Source organism: Elephas maximus, chromosome 4 (genome assembly GCF_024166365.1).
Source record: "Elephas maximus indicus isolate mEleMax1 chromosome 4, mEleMax1 primary haplotype, whole genome shotgun sequence".
Classification (NCBI taxonomy): Eukaryota; Metazoa; Chordata; class Mammalia; order Proboscidea; family Elephantidae; genus Elephas; species Elephas maximus.
Window position 1 is genome coordinate 140,037,174 of NC_064822.1, and position 27,762 is coordinate 140,064,935.

The 27,762-nt window shown below is 36.7% G+C and overlaps 1 protein-coding gene across 11 annotated transcripts in view; it reads left to right on the top strand.

Moving 5' to 3' along the window:
- Positions 1-27,762, top strand: part of NAV3 (neuron navigator 3) — a 937,562-nt gene that overhangs the window by 521,140 nt on the left and 388,660 nt on the right. For 4 of the 11 annotated variants that reach the window (XM_049883936.1, XM_049883938.1, XM_049883942.1 and 1 more), the window contains exon 1: positions 1,466-2,317. The exons of 2 other annotated variants lie outside the window; for them this stretch is intronic. In XM_049883936.1, coding sequence (XP_049739893.1) covers positions 2,075-2,317 — 243 coding nt within the window. In that variant the 5' untranslated portion in view covers positions 1,466-2,074. Of the gene's footprint in view, positions 1-1,465; positions 2,318-27,762 lie in introns of those variants that run through there. 5 more of the 11 variants (XR_007517283.1, XM_049883946.1, XM_049883947.1 and 2 more) reach the window with 3 other exon arrangements.

Here is a 27,762-nt window from a genome sequence, read left to right on the forward strand (position 1 = left end):
GCTGTATCAGCAACAATATATAAATTTGACTTTATTTATTGGCTCTTATATTTTTATATCTCTAATTTAGTCCTTCTTCACTAAAAGTGCACAGTAATTTATATAGCTGGCCAGAGTAGCCAAAGAAAATAATTTCTTTACTATAGAGAGACATTTTCTATAATAATGGTTATGATGCTGATAATTATCACCATTTATTGAGTCTGTACTAAGTGACCACTTTTTCTTCACTTGCATTATTGCTAATTCTTACAGTATTTTATGACTATAATACGTATTTTCTAAACAAAATAAAGAAAAATAAACAGGAGTCAGTCTATCTGTGCCTTACAGAATTCTTCAACAGAAATGCAAGAGAGGTGAAATTGAATTAATTCTTATTATGTGGTTGGAAATTGATTTTGGAACCTCAACACTGCCACAGAAAATGATGGGGGAATTTCCTTCTGTAAACATTATCTAAGGGCCGCTATCTTAAGGATAAGTATACATGTATGTTAGAGGTTTTCTTAAAAACCTACCTTTTGCTTTTGCCGTAGGTTCCTGCACGCTTTCACCAGAAGCAGAATTTGATATGATTATAATAATTTTATGAATAAAAGCAACATGGTTCATAGTTCTTGAGTATATCTTTGGATGTTTTTGTGAAGTTTAGAATTTTAAGGTGGACTTCATGAGCTTGAATAACGATGTTATTTTAAACTGTTTTTAAAGATTTTTTTAAAGTTACTTTGATTAGTACAAGTTCCTCTACTTTCTAGCTGCATGGCTGTGGTCAAATTACCCAAGGTACCTGAGTCTTTGTTATCCTTCCTATAAAATAGGGAAAATAAATTCTCCTTTGAGTCAAGGAGCCCTGATGACTCAGTGGTTAAAGCAATTGACCGCTAACTGAAATGTCAGCAGTTTGAAACCACCAGCTGCTCCACGGGAGAAAGATGTAGCAGTCTGCTTCCATAGAGATTTACAGCCTTGGAAATCCTATGGGGCAGCTGTGAGGCAGGATTGACTCGATGGCAGTGGGTTTGGTTTTCATTTTGTTTTTTTACTGAGTCGTTCCAAGGGTTAAATACTACAATGCATGTGAAGTACTTAGCCCAGTAACTGCTATGTAGTGCTTTCTGCATAAGTGTTAGTTGTGACTGTTTTTATTATCTTTATCGTTATGAAATGTAGAAACACTGATTACTACCTGCCTAGTGCCCTGCTCTCCGCATTTCCTATGTTTTCATATCCTAGGCAGGCACGGACTGCTGAATGGTTTAGCAGCTTTAGCTAGTTGCACTATTGCATGAACATAACCTGATTTCATGGGATGAAACAAAAAGTGAACACCATGGCTCATGGCTGTCATTAATGAAAGATAGCTGGAAATCAGACAAACAGCTTCGTTGCTGAGATTGTTTCCGGGCTAAAACCCCAGAACAGCTGTTTGTTTTGGCCATTAATCGTGTCCACTCCTTTCTCTTTTCTTTCTTTTTTTTTTTTAAAGGCTGTGGGGAGATGGGACTTTCTTTAAAAAGAGAATCCAGGCTGGTTATTTCGGAATCAGGAAGAACTCTTGTCGTTTCACTATTGTGGTCTTTCGGCTGCTTTGACAGTTGGACTGAAGGGCTTTTCCTTTTGTTTTTCTCCTCTCTTCTTCACTCGTTTTTTTTTTTTTTTTTTTCTTCACTCCTAGTGCTCAGACTCAGGCTGCTGTAGAGAGAAGAAAAAGCAAAACTAGGAGCGCCCTAATCCCAGAGAAGGAGCTTTGTAGCAATTCCCTTCAAGAAAAGTTACTCCCCGAAGGAATATGTAGTATTACATAGACACTGACTCATGAGAGGGGGAGAGAGAGAGAGAGAACGAGAATCCGACCCAGCAAGAAATAAAGAGAGAGAGATACTTAACTAAAGATGAAAGAAAATTTTGCCTTTCCTGTAAGTAATATTATTAGTTAAAAAAAAAAAAAAATCAAGTTGACTGCTAGTTTTGTTTAAAGTATTTGTTCTGGAAATACTAAAGTTGGAGTCTACCAGACTGAGGTTAGAAGCATTTTCTTTGGCAGCAAGAAGATACTTTTATAGAAGCCATGCCTGTACTTGGGGTTGCCTCAAAATTGAGGCAGCCAGCTGTTGGGTCAAAGCCTGTTCATACTGCTCCTCCGATACCAAATCTTGGCACTACTGGGTCACAGCACTGTTCTTCAAGACCTTTGGAACTTACTGGAACAGAGAGCTCAATGCTTTCTTGTCAGCTCACATTAAAATCAACCTGTGAATTTGGAGAGAAGAAATCCCTCCAAGGAAAAGCCAAGGAGACAGAAGACAGTAAGGTTAGTGGTTGAAGGTTACCTGCAGACTTATATAGCTATAATGCAAATTTCTTTTTAGATGAAATATAAAGCATGCTGTGAAATGGGGATTAGTAGAGGCACACCAGTGTAAAAAAGTAAGTAACTTGAATAGCTGAAAAGATGACTGTTTAGCCTGTGTAAAAATTTTATAGTTTAAAGTTGTTGCAAAAGTTGTGAACAAAATCCTTTGAATATGCATATTTTGTAATGACTTGGTGCTATTTATTGATGAAGTGCTTAGTTATTCCTAAGCATCATTCTCTCCCTGATAAGCATAACTAATCACAGATGTGAAAAAAGGGGAACATATTTTTCATATATATTACAATGTGAATAAAGGTTTGTTTTTAATAACCCACATAGATACCACTACTTTCCCCTGAATGTCGTTTGTACTTTAAACAATCTTACAGTTTAAATATTTATACCCTAGATGACTTAATTCATTGCTATTTGAAGGAAAATTAAATATTATTTTTCTTAATACTGCACATTTGTCTGGATTTTCACTTATAAATTGAAACCCTACTGTTTTACTTACTACTGACATCTTTTTCAGTCATTTAATTTATGATATTTTGTGAGCATTTAACTCAAAGATCTTGGTTCCTAAACCATACTAGAATCGTTTTTTCTAGATGCTAAGTATTAGCATGGCCCTGCAGTTGATGAACTTCATGGGAATTTATTTGTACCTTGATGAACATCACTGTTTAGTATAGTATTAAGTATGACATTAAGCTTTCTAAAGTTACCATGCTCACCTCTGGCTTCACAGAAAATGTTTTTATTTTTCTACCCAAATATAATTCAAAAGTGTATATATATATATATATATATATATATATACACACACACACATATATAAAATGACAATCATACATGCAAACTTCATTTGGAAATCAACACTGTAAATAAAAAAGAAGCCAGTCCTTTTGTCTGAAATGTCTATTTCATCGATCTTTACCTGTTCAAAGCCTTTAAGGTGCAGCCCCAATGCAAATTCCTGCATAAAGCCTTTGCTAGCCACCCACTCCCACCTTTCCTTTCCTGTGATTCCTCGTTTGCAGAAATACTTAGAGCATCTTTATTTATTATTGTATATTTTAAATAGCTGAATAACTATTCTTTCTTTCCCTACTAAATTGGAAATTTATTGATGGCAAGGCCCGTATATAATTCTGTGCTTTGCCCCAGCCCAATTCTTTATGCATATCATGATTTAGTAGCAATTGAATGAATCAATATTTAGACAAACAAATCATGAGTGAATAAGCAATTATCCTGAGAAACATTTAGTTAAGTTAGTAGATCTGCTTGGATCATTTCGTCTATAACACAAGAGGTTTGGAATAGATGATTAAGCTGTATTCTTTCTTTTAGGTTTTAGGAAAGCATTGTCTAAGCAAGAAAACTCAATTAAAATAAAATATTTAATTACAAGCTTATAGTTCAAAGTCTATCGTGACAATCCAGAGTAAAAATGGGAAAGTGGTGAATTATCAAGAAAAAGACCTAAATATTAACTTCATGCAAATAATTAAAAATTAGTGTCGTCAAGTTCTTATTTAATATTCTGTGTACTCACAATGGCATGTTTGTATTAGCTGTAAATAGATAAACTCATTTTCTTTAATGACCATGGCTATTGTATTTGTAGGTTTAGTCAAGCTTAACTTTGCTAAATGGCTTGGCCCAAGACTTACCATCCATGAGTACTGTTTGCGATAGAATTTTGGATGATCTCCTTGGTTAGCACACATATTAATCAAACATATGATATTCCAATAAGACCCTGTGGTAAGCAATGTTGTACTTATAGGAATGTCGCTTATCACATTAAAAGCTTTTTTCAAACAAATGTAAAGAACACCTGGTTAGCATTTGAGACTATTTCAAAATGTTAAAAAGAGTATATTTTGTGAGTTTTGTAAACTTTTAAAAAAACAAAACTGAAGAAAATAGCAAAAATAATTAAGCTAATTATATTAGAGAAAATTAGGCTTGGCTTCAAGTAGTAGACAATTCAAAATAATAATAACATAAACAAGATATGAATGTATTTCTTTTTCACGTAGAGGAAATCTGGAGATAAGCAGTTTGTGGCTGATACGGTGACTTCAGGAAGTTGTCAGGGAACCAGGCTGTCTTTGTTTCACCCGTTTGAGTCTTCCACCTCAATACTGAGTGGGTAATTGAGCTCCATTCAGCAAGAAGGAGTGACTTAGACACACCTTGTTTATTAAGATTCTTCTGCATACTATTGGTCTGTATATAGTCCTAAGGCCTTACCTAGGTAAAGTGGAGACTGGAAAATGTGGTGTTAATTTCTAGGTAGCAATGTTCTTAGTTAAAAATTGTGGATTCTGTTTCTAAGGAGGAAGAATGAATAGAGAATGCCCACAATAGATGACTGTCATTAGAATGGCTTATGTGGAGTCCTGTGGTAGTCCCTGAACTATACAGCCTTACAGTCTGGTTAAAGAGAATGAACTGATATATGTCAGGGTCCCAAGTATATTCTCAGTCCAGCATATCCTTCTCCTATTCCTGTTTTTACTTCATTAAATACCATTATTCCAGTCATCCAATCTTAAATTCCTATGGTAATATCTTGTGATATACATACCTTTTTAACATCCCATAATTTGCCAGAAATTGGAGATTTCACTTGTGTTATATCTTGGATTTATCCCCTTTGGTACCTTCCCATTACTAACACCCATATTTTGGTACTTTTTATGTTATTTGTGAATTACTGCAATAATTCCAAATTAGCCTCCTTTTCTCCTGTGTCTTTCTACCATCATCTATCCAACACATTCAACATCCTGCTAGTTCAAAAAATTTTGGTAAGTTTTCATGGCTTACAAATTCTTTGTCTAGATCTTCTAGGCACTCAATCATTGTCATCTCTTCTTCTTTTTTTTTCTTTTTTCTCTCCTCTACATCCTCTTCATCCTCCATCATAGCTCTGTATAGCTACTATAGCCCAGATGTCATCTGCCGGAGCATCCAAATTCTCCAGACTGCTGAGTCACATTGCCGTTTAATAGACACATAGCAGTAGTTCCAGACTCCACATCACAAACATATGGAAACTCCATCACAATATCTTAAGAGCTTTAGTTTTCCCTAGCTATCTCTTATCAGATTTCTTACTCTTCTTGAATTTTCTAATGTCTATTCTGATACAGTTATGGTTATGTTTTTCCATTCTACCTGAGAATTCTCCCAAATGAGGGGCAGAATCATTTTGCCTTAGAACCTTTACTTAAGAATCTGGAGGTAGAGATACAACCATTGATCTCCTCTCATCTGAAACAAAAGAAAAAGAAGGAAACCCAAGACTCAGAGAAGAAGCTAGTCTACAGGACTAACTGTCTCAGGAACCACAACCTCATCTACCCTGAGACTAGAAGAACTAGTGGTGCCAGGTTACCACTAACCATCATTCTGATCAGGGCCACAATAGATGGATCCTGATAGAGTGGGAGAAAAATGTGGAACAGAACCTCAAATTCTTAAGAAATCCAGACTTACTGGACTGGTTGTGACTTGAGGACTCTCAGAGACTACTGCTCTGAGATACTGTTTAAACCTTGAACGTAAACTATCCCCTGAGGTCACATAAATAACAGATTGGCTCACAAAATAAAGAATATCACCTGAGAGTACTGTGCTCCTTAAAAAAAAATCGTCTATATGTAAGCAAACAGTCAACAATTACTTTAAAACAAAGATGAGAAGGTAAGGGGGCAGGGAAACTAGATTACTGGAAACAGAACCACCAGGACAGAAATAATAAGAATGCTCATGCGTCATGAAGAATGTAACTAGTGTCAGTGAGTAATTTGTTGTGGAGTTGTTGAATGAGAACCTAATCTGCCGTGTAAACATTCACTGAAAACACAATAAAATATTATTTTAAAAAATTGTTTAAAATTAAAAACAGAAAAGCCAGGGAAAAACATGATTACTGTATTCTTTTTAACTTTAGGACTTTTTGTACTTTATCCTTCTTTTTTTTTTTTTTTAACCTCAAATTATTAGTGATACTAATGGTCCTTACCATGGCTTAGGGGAATGTGTAAGGATAGGGGAGCCAGCTTTCTAAGTGCGTGCTTTTTAGACCTCTAGGCTATGAGTCGGAATCAACTCAACAGCAATGGGTTTGGTTTTGGTTTTTAGGGAATCATATGTGCTGCCTTCGAGTCGATTCCAACTCATAGTTACCCTATCGGACAGAGTAGAACTGCCCGATAGAGTTTCCAAGGAGCGCCTGGTGGATCATACCAGACCTGTATTAGCAGCAAATAGAGATAACATAGTGCTCTGCAGAAGGAAAATGTTCTTTTTTCTTTAGCCTCAATATATATTTCTAAATCTGTCATAATCAGAAATAAAAGGAAAATTAATATGTTAAGTATATTTTTATTTTATGCATAATTTAATGTTTTCTATCATCTTTGTGAAAGGGTACCTTGACTAAAGAGCTTTTTTGTGGGATAAAAAATTATTTTAAAAGAAATGTGAACATGGTATTAATTTTTTTTAGATTTAGAATTCAGTTTTAACTATCAATTACTTGAAAGTGATTGAATACTAACTTGCCCCCCACACCAAAAACAAACAAACAAACACAAAAAGTATATGGAGGTAACAGGTTGAGAAAGAAGGTTCTATTTTATCCCAGCTCAGCAAATAACATACAATTAAGCATTAGACTTTCCTATTCTTGAAAATTCCTTGGCTATATCTACCTCTGAGAAGTCCTCACTAGCCGTCACTTTTCAATTTCCAGCCTCCTTCCGGCATGGTCTGCCACCACCTCTCTTATATACCTACTCCCATTTCCAACTTCTTTCTAGCCTTGGGCCCACTCACTCTTTCTCCCTTGAATTGCCTATGAAAACTCAATTTTTTTTTTTACATTATTATGTAAAACAATTATTTTTTTGAGTACTTATTCTTTCCCTTATAGTTTATAGGACATTTGTAATTTTATTCTCATAGCATTTCAGAGAAGGTGTTATTATCTGTCTTTTACAGAGAAATAAACTGAGGCTTGGAGAGAGTAGGAGATAGTCCCAAGATCAGGAAAGTAAATCAGAAATCCAGAATTTGAATTCAGTCTATTCCTACAAAGCCTTTTTTCTCTATTACATTATAATCTCTTAATGAAATAATGCATGATATTTTTTTCTAGATTTACCTTATCCTCCAAAGCTCGGCCATTCTTTAAGACTTATTTCAAGAGTCAAAGGAAAATATGAACAAATTGCCGTGGAGGTTAAAAGGAGAGTTTACAACCAGTTGGGGAGATCTAAAGAAACTTCTTAAAGTGGTGGCATTTATATACATTGCCGTGTGGTCATTTAATTTTCCTACTCCAAGGTAGGGACTATTTCCTACTGTTTTGTTCACACAGTGTTGGCACTATCATCTGAAAGCAGAAGATACTCAAAAGCACTAGTTAGCTTGAATATATAGGAAACTTAAAGAGTGATATAGACAAGCAAATATATTGCGTGGGTTCCCGTCGCTGTCTAGTTGATTCTGACTCAGAGCAATCCTATATAAGTGCTAAAGAGGGCAATGCTTTATGTAGGATTTTAGGGAACCCTTATTTGGATAGAGCATTCAGGAAAAATTCCATCAAGTAGTTGGAATTTAATGGGCTGATAGAACTCAGATATAGAGAAGGAAAAGCATTCTTTTAAGGAAAGGTTTACATACAAGCATGTCCAGTGAGTAAACCATTATAGTTGGAGCAGATTGTTTAAAGAAAGATTTTGGGTCAGATTATAAATGGAGGCAGACTTCATTAGGCAGATAGTTTGGAAGGCTCTTATGTAAGAATGAGACAAAATTACTCTGACAATGGTATTTTGGAAAAATCATATCAGAGAGGATCAGATACTGACTATATTTGTAGAACACTTGCTTTATATTGAGTACTGGGCCAAACACTGTATATGAAGTATCTCATTGAATCTCCAAAATAGACTTATGGTATAAATACTCTATTATCCCCATTCTACAGATGAGGAAACAGGCTTAGAGAGATTGAATTACTTGCCAATATCTCAATGGAGAGGCATTCAAACTAAAGCTGTCCCATTTACAGAAAAATTTCCTGTAAACTACAACTTCTCTTAAGGTAGGGAATAGTGGGGAGGGAGGAGGAGGAGGGTTATTGATTTACTTTATTTCTGTATAGAATAGTAAGATTTGTTTTAAATATTAAATATGTATTGCCAGTGAATTGAACATAAATCATTGGTTGTACTCAAGAACCTTGAATTATTAGAAGACAATTAAGTTGACACATGGTCTCTGCTGAATGGTTTGAATAATAGAAATAAACAAAAGGAAGTCCACAATAGAAGTATAGCAGCAGATGTCAATAGAGTAGATCACTTGCTCTGGCTTCCAGCTGTTTCCTTCTTGGAGAAGACGCCTGATTGCTGAGGACTTTTGACACTCCTGTTGGCTTGCTCACATGGTAGTGCTTCCAGAGCTGGCCAGGCCTACAGCTGCATAGGTCAGCTCACAGGTCCCTGGATGATACCGTCTTCCTTTCCTGTTTCTGCTTTGTGTGCATATTCAGTTATTTGTATTTAAAGAAACATCGTTATTTCTTTTTTCTCTTTGTAGTTCATATTTCAAGTTTCACCATTAAGATATTATGGTCACTTTTACTGTTTTTGCCTTTGTGGTAGCTATAGTATGAATAATGCTGTGATGATGCTTGACTTTTTACTGGAAGCTTTGCTTTTTAATACTGTACATTTATTGCCCTTTGAAAAGGAATTTGTAGAAGTGTGACAATATAATATTATTTCCTGTTACTTTAGTGAGTGTTTTTAGAAAGTCTTTTAAGAATTGTATCTCATGCTTTTTACTATGACTAGGTTCCTGGTTTAGCTATGAAACTATTAAAAATCTGGATGTCAGTTCTATGTGATTAAATATTATTGGAAATCTAGTATAACCTTTTTATTGTTTTTTTTTGTGCCTTTATTATGTGTATATTTCTGATGATTTGCCAAATACATTTTTCCTAGAGTCTTGCTGACTGGTATCATAAACACCTTTCTTTTCCTTAATAAAAAGAAGACATTGACTATATTGTTTACTGAAACATAAAACTAATAGACATGTCCTTAATTTTTAAGCAAATAACTATATGGTTGATAGCATGTCTCCAACAAAACCCTTAGCCAATCTTGGATTTTAAAGTATTAGGCAGGATAGGGAAAATAATATGACTGTGAGATCAAAGATTTGAGTTCAACTTCTATATTTTTAAGGGAAAAGTCATTAAGTTCTCTGGACTTCAATCTCTATATCTGTAAAAAATGAAACAAGGATAATAGTAACTTCGTAAAACTTTCTAAGGGTAACCTTAGAAATTATCTACTCCCTTTCTCTTTCCTCAGGACTTTGTCCCATAAATTATCATATTTCTCTTGGATTTCCCATCTCTTCTTTTCCAAGGACTCTTTTCTTCTAGGGTATTTCAACCTAGGCACTAGGGACATTTTGGACCAATTAATTCTGTATTGGGGGGGGGGGGCTGTTCCATGTATTATAGGATGTGTAGCAGCTTCCCTGCTTACACCTACTAGATGCTGGTAGTACCCTCCCAGTTGTGACAACCAAAAATGTCTCCAGACACTGCTAAATGTCCCCCAGGAAAGAATTGCCCTCAGTTGAGAACCACCGCTATCAACTCAATTTCCAAAAATGCTCAAGTCTCTTATTATTTTTAATAATCACCATTTCCTTCATTCTACTTCAGGCTATCACTCCATCTTTCAGACTTTTCATATACATCTTTTGAAAGAGTAATTTGTGCTCATTGCCACTATTCTAAGCTTTTCATTTGTTCTAACTCTCTTGATCTATGATTTTATTCTCCTTTCTTAGAGATCACTAATGGCTTCTGAAAAGACATTTCTTCTTGGTTGGCATTTTACCTCTTGTCCTCATTTGTAGTATTTGATACGTGCTGACCACAATTCTATTTTTGGAACTTTCCAATAATTACTAGTAAACTGACCCTGGCAAGTCAATTAATACTGAAGTCTCAGTTTATGCATTTGTGAAATGAGGATAATAATATAAGCTACCTTGTAAGATTGTACTAAAGATTGTATAAGATATTGCATATTAATGATGTCAAGTACATAGCTGGTGGTCAACATTAAAAAATATTAGTATTATGTTGTAAGTACATCTAATAGTTTAATACGAAAGTTAATTATATTAAGGATCAGTAGTGCAATAGAGGAGGCAGTGGTTCATTCCCCATGTATGAAGAATAAGTTTGATTTATCCAAGCAAATAATGGGAAAAATAACATTTTGGATAGAACAGCATTTACCAGGACATGAAATACAGTACTATGTTTAGGAAACTACAGATTTTTTATTGTTTCTAGAATGCAGAATGCAATCATAAGCTAGCATATATTTTCCTGCAATTCTGTCTGGAGGGAAAAAAAGAAAATCACCAGATGAGAGGGCAAGAGAAGTGAGACTGAGTTGCAGCAGTGGGAAGATGGGTATTAAATGCTACACTAAAGAGTTTGGACTTATTCTGTAGCAGATGGAGGGAGGGATGCTGAGTATCATAGCAATCTGATACGTCTGTATTTTAGAAAGATGATAATGAAGTATAGGATAGAAAGATCCAGTAAAGAAGGAATAGTTCAAAAATGAAGGTGAGGTAGAGAGTGTGATAGAGCAAAACTTTGGCTGAAATACCAAGAATCAGACCAATGGAAGAAGGTCAAGCCTAGAACTAAAGCCTGTAGCCATTTGGATTAACTTATTATTTATTAACAACCCACAGAACTCTTGAAGTATTGAAGGATAAATATAATTTTTCTTCATACAGAGATTTATGGTTGTGTAGGAAACAATAATTTGTGATCTCAGCAGCAAGTAACATCTAAAACTAATGATAGTTACTAACACATTTTGAATAACTACTATGTGATAGATGTTTTGCCTAATTTCTTATTATTTAAATTAAACAAATGTAGAAACAGCTCAGAGAGATGTGAGGGTGGAGCTAAAATTCCATTTCAGGTCTAGAAACCCTGGTGGCATAGTGGTTAAGTGCTACAGCTGGTAACCAAAAGGTCAGCAGTTCAAATCTACCAGGTGCTCCTTGGAAACTCTATGGGCAGTTCTACTCTGTCCTATAGGGTCACTATGAGTCAGAATTGACTTGATGGGAATGGGTTTTGAATCCTAAGCCCTTACTCTCTCATCTTCTTCTCTGTCTCTCCCTGACAACAGTGTGTAAGCCACAGTCATAATCAATGCCATTCTTTTCTTTGTGGGTACTGAGTCACATAATAGGAAAAAAAAAAAAAAATCATGGCTTCTTCCCATGAATGCTAAGTTAGTCTTTGACAAATTTCACTTGAGCTCTACCCGCCCTCCAGCCCCTACTGTTGCTCAATTTTTGCTTCAAGAAGTGCTTTTCTTTGGATTCCTATTCACTGAGGCCAATAGAAGAGCTCAGTATCTGTGAGATAGTTCATTAATTGGCATGTGGCAAGACATCCCCATGCTCCCAGGAAATTGAATCATTTGTTTAAAAAAAAAAAAGTATTGCAATTGTGTCTGAAGAAGAAGTTACCAGATGAGAAAGTAGAGTGTGGTGCCAAAAACTCATCATTTATCCAATACAGTAATGTGATTCAGTCTCCATAAAAGAAAAAAAATGCACAAAAATAAACAGACAAAACAAAGGACATCTCTTTTTGCCATAGTTTGATGTTGAAAATGGACTTTTATAAAACTGAAACTGGGATGGACAGGTTCACAATTTTCTCTAGTGGAATGTGTTGGAATAAACTTTATAAAGAATCAAAACGACATTGTGTTAGTTAAGGTATGCTAGTTTCCTTAACAGATAAATCCTAAATCTCAGTTTCTTAGCACAGTAAGAGTATATTTTTCACAACTTCAACCAGTCCATTTAGTAAAAGTTGACACACTGCGGCCTGCAGGCCAAATCTGACCCACTGCCTGATTTTACAAGTAAAGTTTTAATGGAATACAGACATGACTGTTTGGTTGTATGTTATCTATGGTTGCTTTTTTGCAATAATGGCAGAGTAGAGTAATCGCAACAGAGACTGTATGACCCGCAGCACCTAAAATGTTTACTCTTCGGTCCTTTACACAAAAAATTTACTGAGACTTGTGTATGATAACTCAGAAACCCAGAAACTTTCATTGGTCTTGTACTTGGTATCTCAGTCAGTTGTCAGTGAAGGAGGGAAAATTAAAAATGGCAGAGGAAGCTTGGAAATTACAGATATCACTTCTACCCAGTTCCACTGGTCAGGACTTGGTCCTATGACTGTATCTAATTGCAAAAGAAACTAGGAAATATACTCAGATATCCAAGATTAAGCAAAAATGTGTATATTAAAAACACCATAAGGTGCCAAGAAGTGTTTTCCAGATTGTTGATAAACATCGGTTGTCCTGAATTATAGGGATGTGTCTCTAAAAGCAGAACACTGAATATGAAAAGGACCATGATTATACTCAAGTCATGCAGAAAGAAAATAAAAATTTTGCAGTTAATCCAAGATTAACTTTTAGCTGTACAAAAGTATATAAAATCCTCATGATGGTCTTATGACTTGTCCTCACCATATGATTTTGCTAACAACCTTCAATTTCTCCTGTTCAAAGTTGCTTATGTAAACTCACATCCGAGAAAGTAACTCTCTTTTGACTCTATGTTCTTTTTTCTGTTTGCTTCAGGCCCCACTGATTAGCACTGTCTTTTAGCATTCTTCTTTTACCAGTTCTGGATACTCTTCATCAGAGCCAGACCAACAAGGCCAAAACAGTGTCAAACTTGAATTCTAGAAGTTAAGCAAAAGAATCAGGGTGGAGCAAGGCATCACAGCAGGAAGAAGGCATTTGCTGCCTCATATATGCTGCCAGATGGGTGGCTGCATAGCGTGTGAGGGAGTGTTGGTTCTCTTGGCCTGGAGACACCGGGTAGCTCCTGTCAGCACACTGCAAATTGGTTCCAAGGGGGACAGAGTGGGAATGTGTGAATGGGCCCTTGAAAAATTCGTGCTAGTATTGAAAGAAGCTAATCCTATCAAAATTCTTGCAAACCATGGTAGGTAGTTAAGAGTAGCTCATAGGAGAAAAAAAAAAAAAAAAAACAAATCTAAGGTGAATTTTTAAAAGATGTTGGACTTTGTTGTTTGATTTAGTTATGGGACTATCTCTACCTAGTTTTCTACTTCTCTTTCATGGTGTTTACTACTTACCTTTAGTTTGGATCAATTTTAATTGCTAAGTTTTTAGACTTCAAAAATATACAGATTATATATTTTTTATTTCCTTTGAATGCTTATATTTCTAATAAAATCCTGCTGTGACTTTTTTTGAAAAAAAAATTTCTAAATAGTGTGATATTTTTGCCAGAACTTTTAGATACTGTTATTATTATTTTGACCCATAAACACAAAACAACACATTGCTGTTGAGTAGATTCCTACTTATAGCGTCCCAATAGGACAGAGTAGAACTGCACCACAGGGTTTCCTAGGAGCGGCTGGTGGATTCGAACTGCCAGGTTTTGGGTTAGCAGCTGGGCTCTTAACCACTGTGCCACCAGGGATCCATTTTGACATATATATATATATATTATATATATATTTTTTTTCTGCTGACCCACATATTTTTTGGATTCTGTTCCACATTTCATTTATTTCAAACCATCTGCTTTTTATAGCTGTTTCTTCCCTCCTTTGGCTGGCTTTTTAATATCCACACTCTTGTGTTGCCTTCTTCCATTGAACATAGGTTTATCTTTATCTCCAACAATATGTTCTCTCAGCTATTTTCCTCTAATTTTGGCTAGACTTATTATATTCCAGGAAACCCTGGTGGCGTAGTGGTTAAGAGTTCGGCTGCGGACCAAAAGGTCGGCAGATGAATCCACCAGCCACTCCTCGAAAACCCTGTGAGACAGCTCTACTTTGTCCTATAGGGTCCCTATGAATCAAAATCAACTTGATGGCAATGGGCTTGGTTTATTTGGGACGGGGGGTTTATATGCCAAAGCAACGCTGCTGTTTCAGAAACGTAACTCCTTCCATTTACCACTTCTCAGTCTATGTCATGGATTCTAAGTGACTTTTCTTGTCTTGTAAATCATTCGTCTAGTCAGTCAGTCTGCCACAATTTATGGCATACCTGCCATATACAAGGCAATGTGTGTGTGTGTGTAAGTAAAATAACTTATCTTAACATTATAGACTTTATGGGGAGTATTTCACAATAACTGGGACACTAAGGAAATGTATATTCATTCTTTTTGGCAACATTAAATTCCTATTTAACATTACTCAGGAATACCAGCCCTGGTGGTACAGTGGTTAAGAGCTTGATTGCCAACCAAAAGGTCAGCAGTTTGAATCCACCAGCTGCTCCTTGGAAATCCAATGGGGCAGTTTCAGTCTGTCCTACAGGGATGCTATGAGTTGGACAGCAATGGTTTGATTTTGGTTTGGGAATACCAGAAACAATGATAATGCAAGTTTACAATAGTTATAGTTTTAGTATAGGTTTGAGTGTATTTAGGCTGGTTTTCTCAAGATTGTCAGTAGCAACATTTTTGGACCAGATAATTGTTTGTTGAGGGGCTGTCCTTTTATTGTAGAGTGTTTAACAGCATTCCTGGCCTCTGCCTACTAGATGCCCCTTCCTGTTGTAACAACCAAAAACTGTCTCTGGATGTTGCCAAATGTTCCCTGGGAAGCAAAATCATTCCTGCCTGAGAACCATTTATTTAGATCCTCCCTTGTTTTAAAGAAGGATTTAAAATCTGTTGCCATTGAGTCGATTCTGACTCCTAGTGACCCTATAGGACAGAGTAAAACTGCCCCATAGAGTTTCCAAGGAGCGGCTGGTGGATCCAAACTGCTGACATTTCAGTTAGCAGCCTGAGCTCTTAACCACTGTGCTACCAGGGCTCCAAAGAAGGATTTAGTGAAATTAAAAAATATATGCAACGTACATGATATGTAGAGAAAATTGGGATTATAAAAAGAAAAGACCAGCTTGATCCTATAATGTAAATATGCAGAGCATATATGCCTACTGCAATAGGATTATTATTGCTAGGTGCTGTCGAGTTGGTCCTTACTCATAGCAACCCTGTCAACAACAGAATGCAACACTGCCAGGTCCTGCTCCATCCTCACAATTGTTGCTACCTTTGAGCTCATTGTTGCAGCCACTGTGTCAATCCTGCAGTAGGGTAACAGCAGTATAATGGAAAGGTGCTACATTGAAGTCAGAAGGCCTGGTGGACAGAAGTGGTTTTGGCGTAGTTGCTCACCATCTGTGTGATCTTGCAGGTGTATCACTGTTTTCTCAACTTTAAGATTAGGGTAAGAATATCAACTTCACACACTTGTGGTTATTATTAAAAGCATGGTGGTATTGTTAGTCACCTTCAGGTTTACTTTGCCTCATGGCGACCTTACATAAAACAGAACTAAACGTTTCCCAATCCTGTGTCATCCTCACCATCGCCAGCATGTGTGAATCTAGCATTGCTGCTATTGTGCCAATCCATATCATCAAGAGTTCCCACACCCTTGCTGGCCCTCTACGTCATCAAACATGATGTTCTTCTCCAGTGATTGATCCCTCCTAAAGACTTGTCCAAAGCAAGTGAGTCAGACGGTGTTCTTTTGTGATCCCTAAGGTTTCCAATGGCCAGTTATCAGAAGTGTTCATTAAATATGCTCTCCATGTAAAAACTATTAAATATAATTTTATACCACTTAATGTTAAGCCACTTTCATATTTTTGGAAGAAAGAGAGAAATTTTAAACAGAACAGGTAAGTCTTAGCACAAAGCTATTCATGTTTAGAATATTAGTAATAGTAGATCCAAGAAAAATTTACATACAGTGTTATATAAATACAGTAATCTATTTGTGTTATTCAAAATTTCCTGGTTCCATCTACTTTAAAGAAATAATTAGTGGAATACAAATGAAATGTCAAGTAATCTCGTTTTGAATACAAATAATCTCCATAGTGGTTTACTGGCTAGGAATAAGGGACAGAGTACCCAATAAGCAAGGTGCGCATAGGTGTACTTACTAATCTGTAGTACACAATTTCACCTGTTTTTTACCACATCAAAGATGTGAGTAAACACAAGTAAACCCATGCATACCTTGCTAAAAGTAAACCTTTGCCTGCCTTGCTTACTGGTTAATCTGCCCCTGGCTAGGGCTCAGGTTTGTTTGTGCCAAGATTAGTGCTCAGTGCAGTCTGGAACTATCTCTAGAAGAGAGCACCGTGTGCCCTTGGACTTTGGCTAACAGCCTGTATCATCCTAATCCTGACTGGCTTTGTTTCAGATTTTGGTATAACACTTAAAAGGACCCAAGCACTTTAACAGCTGAACTTGTGTACTCCCTGAAAGAAGCATATCCACAAATCACATTTTTACTTTACCACTGGTAAATGATTTTGCACCCTACATTTAAGTAGATCAGTCAACAGTAACAAAAAGGGTCTATGGAATACTGTGGTGAGATGAATTCTTTTATGTGGCCTTTTGCCTTGGTTCTTTGGAAAAACAGTTTAAGAGATTTTTCCCTAATCCCTTTGCCCTAGTTTTCTGTCCTAGAGGGTTTGTTAATTTGTCCAGGTTGATTGACGTTTCCTAGGTAAGCTGTAAACAATTTGTGGTTTGGTACTTTTTGTCTGGACCTGGGCTGCAATCTGCCTTGAGATTGGTATTCATCTTGCAGGGATTGGTCAATATACTATGCAAATGAAGTGACTATGGACTATACATATGAGGTGACTATAGCCTACTATGCAAATGAAGTGTCTGTGGTGTACCAAGAGGGGATTGGTCATTATGTGGCCCTGCTTGGAGGGGCCATGCCTTGAAATTAACAAGGAATTGTGTATATATGTAGCGAACCCCAAAGGTTTTTCAGACAGAAAGAAGCAGGAAGAGAAGCAGCAGAAAGAAGCAGAAGGAAGAAAGAAAAGAGAAGCAAAGAGAGAGAAGAGGCAAGGAACCTCCTAAAAGAGCTGTAACATGAGTCAAGGGCTGTAAGACTGAAGACAGTGAGAGGCCCAGAAGGGGCCCAGCATTAGAGTCAACATCAAAAGGCCTAGAAGGGGCCCAGTGGCAGAGTGGGTGGTGATGTACAGCAGGGCCAAGAAGAGCTTACCCTGGGGGGCGGGGTGCTAGTGGAACCTGTCCTCAGGAGGCTGAGAAGACCTGAGAGAGCTGTCCTGTTCTGAAGAAGGGATACTTTGCCTACATGCTTCCTGATCCTGATCCTTAGTTATATAGACTGTTGATCCTGATTCCAAGTTGTACCCTGTTACCTTCTGTAACTCTTTTTTGACCCAATTATTTTTTCCTTTTAATTTACTTCTGATACTATGTTTTCAGTAATGGAGGACTTGCTGAATCATTAAGTATGTCTGAATTTTTGGTAGGTAATATGGCTTTTGTTTTATGCCTCATTCCACAAATCATACCCTTGAAGTCTAGAAGTACATATGTGTACCCCTTGTGAACACACAGCCTACCCCCAGAGTTCAGAGGTACATAAGTGTACCAAATAAACATTTTCAAAATCATGTTTTTTCAACCAAAAATTCAATGATTCAGCACCACCTCACACAATACCCTGTAAAAACAGTAGTTTGTGGCACACTCCTGTTTCTTTCTTTTTAAACTGTTACACAGGGCCCTGCCTCCTGACAGCACGTACTGTCAGTGGGACAGTAGCTTCCAAATGAACCCCAAAAAGTAAGTAGTAGCTTTATATGCTGCTGGTCCTGAGAGGGTTGTTAATAAACCACTTAACTGTAAGTATGACCTGTGAGTTCTCTGTGGCCATTGCAGTAGATTATCGAACCAGAAAAGAAGTAGATAGTGCCATGGGAGGGATGGCTGCTGTCAGAATTGTTAAAAAAAGGTTGGAGAGTGGAGGTATTTCTGACCTCCACCTCATGGGAATCAGCTTTGGGCTGATCCTGGTCATTATCCCTCGTGAAGTTAGACATGCTTTGACAACACTGTTTCTACTACTTGATGATTTTTACAAATACATAGAAACTTCCTTGTCCGTTGAAGTTTTTGAATATTAGTTGATATCCTTTAAAGGAGTTATTTATTTATTTCATGGTTAAGTTTGACAAGGCTATTTCTTTAAAAAAAATTAAAGTGCACCAAAATGTTAACTTTGAAAATTTGGTGTACTCCACAAAGAATATTAGATTATTGACCTTTGAGCCAAGTCCCCAGGTCTGGCTGAATCAACCTTGAGCAAAGAGGGAGGAGTAGTTAAGAACATGAATTCACTTAAAAGGAGACAAGCACCCCAAACACATCTAATACAAAATGGCAGGGGGTTTCTCTAACAGAAGATCTTCCTGCATTAAAAACTTTTAGTTAAGATTCAAATTTTGTGTTTACAGCTTAATTTGTGAACTCTCTGAAATTCCATTGTCAAGAAGCTCATTCCTTAGAATTTCATCCATTTTACCTTTGCGTAATGAATTAGCCTAAGAGATTTAGAATTAGTGAAGATGTTACATACTGGAAGGTAATTCTAATAGAAAAATCTCCCAGTTTTAATAAGGATAAATGAGAAAGGAGAAATCATAAAAATGTTGGATGAGGAAAGTAATTGTTACATAGGATGACTGAACATCCTGATTTTCTCTGAATTATACTGGTTTTAGTGCTGAAAGTTTGCTTGTCCTGGGAATTCTTCAGTTCTGGGCAAACTGAGATGATTAGTCACTAATTATGAATCAAGTTTTCTTGATTTTGCTCTTTATTTTATCCTATTTTTTCTAGTTGTCTATCAATTCTAATTTTTGTATATATTACGGTAGTTTAAAATACACTTATATATATCAATTTTGAAATATATTATTTGCTTTATTTAATAGAAGATTCATTGATAAATGCTCAGTTCTCTAGTTCAGATTTAATGGAAAATGTTTGTTCCTTAACAATAATTATTCAAATTAAAAGAAGAATTTTTTAAAAATGAGTTTCAAGCATTTACATCTCCTCCTCTTTCCTTATATCATTATATCTTAACTATTGTTGACACTGAATATACTTGTTTCTCCTTTTGTAAGAAAAATTTGAAGTTGTCAATAAAATGAACACAGCTTAGTTCCCTGAGTTCATCAAGTAATTTCTATCATAAGTTTTATGGGCCCAGAGTTGAATGTAGTGTCATGTTGAGATATGGCAGTTAATTTATTTTTTTCTGCATTTTCCTTCCACGACCTCCACAAAGATCAGGACTTTCCTTTTACTTCAGGAGCATACTTCTCTTCCATAAGACAGACAGGATGTGGTCTGGGAGAAGGTCCACACTTTAACAATAGACCACTGACAATGTTTGGGAAGTACAAAAAGGAAGAAAGCATCTGTCTACACTCGAAATCATCAGAAGCATTTGTGTGTGTGAGAATCTTAAGATTTTCAAAATGTTTTTTAAGGTCACTCATTTTCCTTTTCTGTTTTTATTGGATGGGGAAAATTGCCTTTAAGATAACAAAGCATTTCAAATTCAGGGAAGGAATTGCAACACATTTTGTCTAGTTATCCCAGGCAGATAACTAATAGTTTTTTTCTTCAGAGCTTTTTTTATTCAGCACCTTACCAACAGAGGTCAGCTTCACCCAAAACAAGCTAAAATAGTTTCAAAAGACCCACCTTATTACAAGACACAGTGCAAAACTAGAATTGGGGGCAGAGTTTAACCTCAGTTCTTTTCAGAGATGGCCAATCACTCAGGCATTATATACATTTTGGTTAACTTTTATGTATGGTCTGTGTTGAATCCAGCTGAGAGAATTAATTAAAAGGTGAGAAGATAAAATCCATCTGAAGAGTAACACTGCAGAGAATCCAACAGGCAAGAAGTCCTTTTAGGCAGGATGGATGGAGAGTGGTCCAGGTACTTTGTCTACAATTCATTTTCCACAAGATAATGAGAAAAAATGCTACATATAATATGGCTATTATAAAAAACAAAAAAACAAACCCAGTGCCGTCAAGTCAGTTCCAACTCATAGCGACCCTGTAGGATGGAGTAGAACTGCCCCATAGAGTTTCCAAGGAGCACCTGGCGTATTCGAACTGCCGACCCTTATGGTTAGCAGCCGTAGCACTTAACCACTACACCACAATATTTCCCTTTGTCTTCTGCAGACTTGATCGAATACTAATTGAATTTTAATTAAATTTAACATTTTAAGGAATTGTAAGACATCTTATCCCCATGTTCATTCTGCTTTGTAAGTAGTTTCTTTTCTCTTTCATAAGAAAGTTTCCAAATTTGCACCCCACATCACAATGTTGGTTGTATGACCATGTCCAGTTGCTGCAGCTGCCATTAAGTTGAAAGGAGAGTTAGAGTCTCAATGTCTGCCTTGTCTTTGGCTTTCTTCTTTTCAAATGGCTGTTATATATATCTCTTTTTCAAATTTCTTACCACCTGGATCCTCTTGTGGATGTGTTGCTACTCTCCAAAGGACTTGGCAGTGGATACTTCCTGTTGTGCAGCAGGCTTTGATTTTCCGGACATCTGTGAACCCACAACATGAATAGTTAGAATAGCAAAGGCAGCCTTTTAATGAATATGGTAAAACTTCAGAGCGCATTCTTTAGCCAGGAGAAAGTGCCACAAAGAGCAGATGTGATTTAGGATGAGTAAGACTTAAGCCAAGGTGCCGGACTTTTACTCTACACCAAAAAGCAACACTTGGATTTCCTGGCAACACATTTATGTAATGATTGGGGTTTCTTTTTGTAAACTGTCTCAGACAGGGAGGAAGAAGGAACCAAGTGGAGTGTGTAACTTTATAAATAGAAACAGCTATGTTAAAATAAGAAGACTGCTCTGAGTTAAGTTGGTGAACTCTGCTACTAGGTATAAAGCTTGGTGACTAAATGAACGTAAGATCTATCTTGTGGAGTAATTACTCAGGTTTGCTCAAAAATGCTTAGTGGGAAAAAGCAGTGTGAAGGTCTGACCCTTCTTTCGTTGTGCTGCAAGTGTTTTAATGCAAATCACTGAAAACCCTTTCTCTGCTGGAAATAGATTAAATTGGAGACACGCAGGAACTTTGTGCTCCACTACAAATATTGAATAATGAGCTCATGCCATTTTTAATACAGCACATAATTTACTGAACATTTAGAACAATTTATCCTGGTAGTGGCATAAAGGGTAAAGAGGTACCTACCTTATTATCTATTGAATACAACGTATGGTACATTTCCCATATGCTCTGGAACAGTAGGTGATGTAAATTCCATTACTACTCTTTATTTTGGAGGGCAGAATGTGAGTAAATGGAGAAGAGTCTCTTTAAGAAAGATCACAAAATCGGTCTTATGAGCATGACTCCATTCAATTTCTATATATACTTCAAAAGAGAGATGGTGTTATGTTTACCAGTTAGTTGAGGTTTACAGATCATAGGTTTTGAATCTCTCAGGGATGATCCTATAATAGTAACATGTTCTTTAATTTTTGTGGCTATAAAAGTGATGCTAGTCCTTCCTTCAGTATGGATTACACCTCAACATAAACAAAAACGCTCACATTTGGACTAATAATCAGCATTATGATAAACGGAGAAAAGATCGAAGTTACCAAGGATTTCATCTTACTTGGATCCACAATTAACACCCATGGAAGCAGCAGTGAAGAAATGAACTGACGTATTGCATTGGGCAAATCTGCTGCAAAAGACCTCTTTCAAATATTGAAAAGCAAAGACGTCACTTTGAGGACTAAGTTGTGCCTGACCCAAGCCATGGTATTTTCAATCGCGTCATGTGCACTTGAAAGCTGAACAATAAATAAGGAAGACGAAAGAAGAATTGATGCCTTTGAATTATGGTGTTGGTGAAGAATATTGAATATACTGTGGACTGCCAGAAGAACAAACAAGTCTGTCTTGGAAGAAGTACAGCCAGAATGCTTGTTAGAAGCGAGGATGGTGAGACTTTGTATCACGCACTTTGGACGTACTATCGGGAGGGACCAGTCCCTAGAGGAGGACATCATGCTTGGTAAAGTAGAGGGTCAGCAAAAAAGAGGAAGAACCTCAATGATATGTATTGACATAGTGACTGCAACAATGGGTTCAAACAGCAACGATTGTGGGCATGGCACGAGACCAGGGTAGTGTCTCATTCTATTGAACATAGGGTTGCTCTGAGTCAGAACCGATCCCATGGCACCTAAGAACAGTAACAACAGCCCTTCCTAGACACTGGAGCCCTGATGGCACAGGGGTTAAGTGCTCAGCTTCTCACTGAAAGGTTAGCAGTTCAAACCCACCCAGTGGCTCATTGGGGGAAAGAAGACGCAGTCTGCTTCTGTAAAGATTACAGCCTTGGAAACTATTTCCAATTAATCTTCCTGAACATACCTATGATCTTGGCAGTCATTCAAATTGAAACTTAGTTTTCTCATTTAAACTCTTACTTTAAGGAAAGGCCTCATATTTGCATCATTTTATATTACTAACATAATGCTTGCATGTAGTAGAGATTGAAAATTATTTGTTGGATAAATGGATGAAAAATAAATTTTGTAAATTTATTCCTTTAACTCATGTCTTACCTCGTACCTGTGTTTTAAAACTAGCTGTCCGAGACCCTATTTGTGATTGCTTAAAAATAAATATTGGCTCTGCTGGTTCTAAGGAAGACCCTTAATGAGAGGGATTGACACAGTGACTGCAACAGTGGGCTTGAGCATGACAACAACTGTGAGCATAGTGCAGGATCAGGCAGTGTTTCCTTCTGTGACACATAGAGTACCTATGAGTCAGAACCAACTGGACAGCACCTAACAACAACTACAATTCTGGATATCCATGATCTGAAATCAAAGTTTTCATCGTGGGCCTAAGTATAATTCCTAATTGTTTCTTTGTTCCAATTTGCTCAAAAATACTCCAATCCAGTAATCTCTCATATCTCCAAACCTATCTCCTCAAGTATAGAATGTTAGAAGTGAAAGGGAAAGTGGAGGATCTTCTAATTCAAGTGTACCTGTTTTGTAGGTGGGAAAAATTAAGATCCATTAAATTGAAATGGACTATCTGAAAGCTGTACCATTTTTTAAAGTAAATATAAAATTATTTGCCCATGTCCTGAGTGTCCCCTTTGTTGATTACTATTACCTACCACCTACTATTACCCAGGTTACTCTAAAAAACCTGCTTAAGAAAATGAATATGACTTTAACATAAAATTTAAGACTCATGTTGTTGTGTGCCATTACATGGATTCTGACCCATAGCAAGCATATAGGACAGAGTAGAATTGTCCCATAGGGTTTCCTAGGCTGTAATCTTTATGGGAGCAGATCTCTAGGTCTTTTCTCCCATGGGGCCCCTGACTGATTTGAACCTCTGACCTTTGAGGAGCCTTAACCATTTCACCACTATAGAATTACAGCTATAGCCTTATGCTAGAGAATTACTAAGGAGAAGGAACATGTTCAAGGTCATTGTCCAACAGTAAAAGTAATTGTACTTATCAGTTAGAAATTGACTAGTGAGATCATTCTGTTGTAAGTTACCGTCGAGTTGGCTCCCGCTTATTGTGACCTTATGTATAACGGAATAAAACGTTGATGGGTCGGTCTTGTCATCTTCATGACTGAGTTCAAATGTTGGTATATTTGAGCTCATTGTTGCTACTATTGTGTTAATTCATCTCATTGAAGTTTTCCCTTATTTTTGTGGGCCCTCTACTTTGCCAAAAATAATGTACTTTTCTAGCAATTGGTCTTTCCTGATGATATGTACATAGTAAGGCATTCAGTCTCCCCATCTTCACTTCTAAGGAACATTCTGGTTGTATTTCTTCTAAGTCTTCTAAGACTGATCTGTTCTTTCAGCAGTCCATGGTATGTTCAATATTCTTTGCCAACACCGTAATTCAAAAGCATCAATTCTTTTTCTTTCTCACTCTATTGAGTAACAATGTCCATGCTCTACTGCCAGGGTAAGTTTATGGATGTTAATAGAGTTTTCCTTGTCTAGGGTGATGGATGACCTGGACCTTCCTCTAAGTTATAAGTCCATTATAGTGTAGTAAATTCAGCCAGCTCCATTTCAACTTATATGTTTTACTTAACAGGATTTAAGACTATATCTATCAATCTATCTAAGGCTAAAAGTTTACACACTGCTTCTCAGGTATTCAAAAATATAACTTTCTATACTTTTCTCTGTATTTTCTACATTTTTCTATAACATATCTCTTTCTGCTCTCAAACCTCCACTCCTGCTAATGGTAGTAGGAGATGAGTTTGATGAGGATGGGAGAAACCTAAATTAAACTCCTTTTTTCTGGTTTAAAACAGCCTCATTTGAATAAACATTTAGTCAATTGGAAAGTCAAACTTTTTTCCAGTGGGTTTTTTTTTCTTTTTTCCTTTCTGTAAGAAAATCTTCTCCCTTTTCATTAAAAAATGGCATCTTTAGATGGATGGATGCAGTGTCTTTAGGGAAGTTTATGTGTCCTCAGGGTAATGGAGGGTGGAGTGAATAAAGGTCTACAGTTTTCTTGCTAGGATCTGGATCCTTACTGTTCCCTGCTGAGATGGTCCCCATACAGCCTGGTCCTTGGGCGTGGCATGCTACTCTCTGCTGAAACTTGGGCTTTGGGTATTGTATGGACACTCATTTCTGGTAATCATTGCTCATACTCTGCACCTGCATTGGTCAGATGCCAAGTCTCTTCGGGTACAATTGCTTTTGCAGCATTTCTGCATACCCCTACCTGGATGCGCAGGGTCATCTTTATTCATGCATATAAGGAATGTTATCTCAAGCCTAACTGTGCTCTGTTGCCATTTCCTTTTATGATGGCTCTCCCATATTCATCTGGTGCACTCTGTGTTATGATCCTCCCAGCTAACAAATGGGAAGTGGGACACAACACCCCTCAGCTTTCAACCCATCTAGGAATTCTTTTTCCAACAGTCTGTCCTCCAGGTACCAGATTTCTTCTCAGGAATTCTAGTAGTGTCCTTCCTATCTCTATTTATATCCCTTCTGAATCTCCTTGCTTTCTTCGTGCTGTATGGACTTTTATTTATTCTTCTTGCCACAGTTAGTGTCTCTGAAATATATCCTGCGTTCTCTGTGTGGCATCGTGTATTATGGTAAAACTCTATGCTCTAATCCCCAAGGTTTTTCATTTGACAGGTAAACAAGGCTTTTGGAATTTAGGAAACACTTTTCTCGCTCAGCAAATCCTGACTTTCAAGACTATTTTATCACATGGACTTAGAAGAAATTTGAAATAAAGTTGAGCAATGACTTATCTGTTATAGGCTAGATTCTTAAGGTAGTAAGTATCATTTTATCAATGGAGGGAGGAGCCATAGGTCAACAAAGAAATAGGAATAAATTGTGAATATGTTTATATTGCTTTAATATCTCAAAAATACTCTCCTACATAAATATAATGAATATATACATCTTGATTTGGTGATATTCACAACTTAATGTTTTTTTTCCTAGATTGTTGTAAGCATTTTCTAATACTGACCTCAAAGTCACATTACAGTGACATTATAAAAGATCACTAATAATAATGGATGTCATTTATTAAGTAATACTTGCAAGGTACTGTTAGAGGTGCTTTAAATGAATTCTCATTGAGTCTTTATCTGTACTACTATTATTTCCACTTTACAGATAAGGAACCCAAGCCATGAAAGGGCTAAATAACATGAGCAAGATGACACAACCTCTCATGTAATTGCCATGGATTTAGTTTGAAAGGGTCATAGCTATTGCTAGAATAGCAGGAATTGAGCAAAACTTCATCTAGGAGATCAGCGTGATGGTAGAATGCAAATGATGTTCTACAGAAAATATTGTTATTTGAAGTATGGTTAGATGCAACCTGCTTATCACATATTTATATTTAACAGTGTAACAACTGATCTTCAAAATTCTACTTCAAATTCCCAAAATTTCTACTATTTTTGAGAAGCATAACAACATATTCTGTAGGTTTGGGAAAAGTATTTAGCAAAATATTTAGCTTGCTAGAAAACATTTTTTAAACTTTTAAAAATTTTTATTGAAATATATACTAAAATTATGCACATATCGTAAGTGTGTAGTTCACCAGAAATAATGTTGCTGTTGTTAAGTGCCCTCCAATTGGTTTTGACTCATAGTGACCCTAGGTACAACAGAACTAAACACTACCTGGTCCTGTGCCATCCTCACAATCGTGGTTACACTTGAGCCCTTTGTTGCAGCCACTGTGTCAGTCTGTCTTGCTGAGGGTCTTCCTCTTTTTCCATGACCTTCTACTAAGCATGATGTCCTTCTCCAGGGACTGATCCCTCCTGGTAACATGTCCCAAGTATGTGAGATGAAATCTTGCCATTCTTACTTCTACTGAGCATTCTGGGTGTACTTCATCCAAGACAGATTTGTCTGTTCTTCTGGCAGTCCATGGTATATTCAATATTCGTCACCAAAACCATAATTCAAAGGCATCAATTCTCCTTTGGTCTTCCTTATTCATTGTCCGGCTTTCACATGCATATGAGATGACTGAAAACACCATGGCTTGGGTCAGGTGTACCTTAGTCCTTAAAGTGACATCTTTGCTTTTTAACAATTCAAAGAGATCTTTTGCAGCACATTTGCCCAATGCAATATGTCATTTGATTTCTTAACTGTTGCTTCCATGGGCGTTGATTGTGGATCCAAGTAAAATGAAATCCTTGACAACTTCAGTCTTTTTTCTGTTTATCATGATGTTGCTTATTGGTCAAATTGTGAGGATTTTGTTTTCTTTACATTGAGGTGTAATCCATACTGAAGGCTGTGGTCTTTGATCTTTATCATAAATGCTTCAAGTCCTCTTCACTTTCAGCAAGTAAGGTTGTGTCATCTGCATATCACAGGTTGTTAATAAGTCTTCCTCGAATCTTGATGCCTCGTTCTTCTATATATAGTCCAGCTTCTGGGATTATTTGCTCATCATACAGATTGAATAAGTATGGTGAAAGGATATTTTAAGAATGTTAAAATCCCTGATGTTTGCCCTCTTTCAGGAAAAAAATTGGGCTTTCAAGTCTTGATTTTCTATGTACTAGAATATGCTTCTTCTTTGTTCTTGTAACATGTAGTTCTGTGAGTCTGAGTATGAATTATACTGTAGGAAATGATAATGACAGGGTGAAAATCAGGAGGAAATACTGATCAGTTGCTCATAAATTCTGCATATTAACTGTTGATATCTTGTGAGCCCTGAGAATTATTTTATCATGTAGAAAG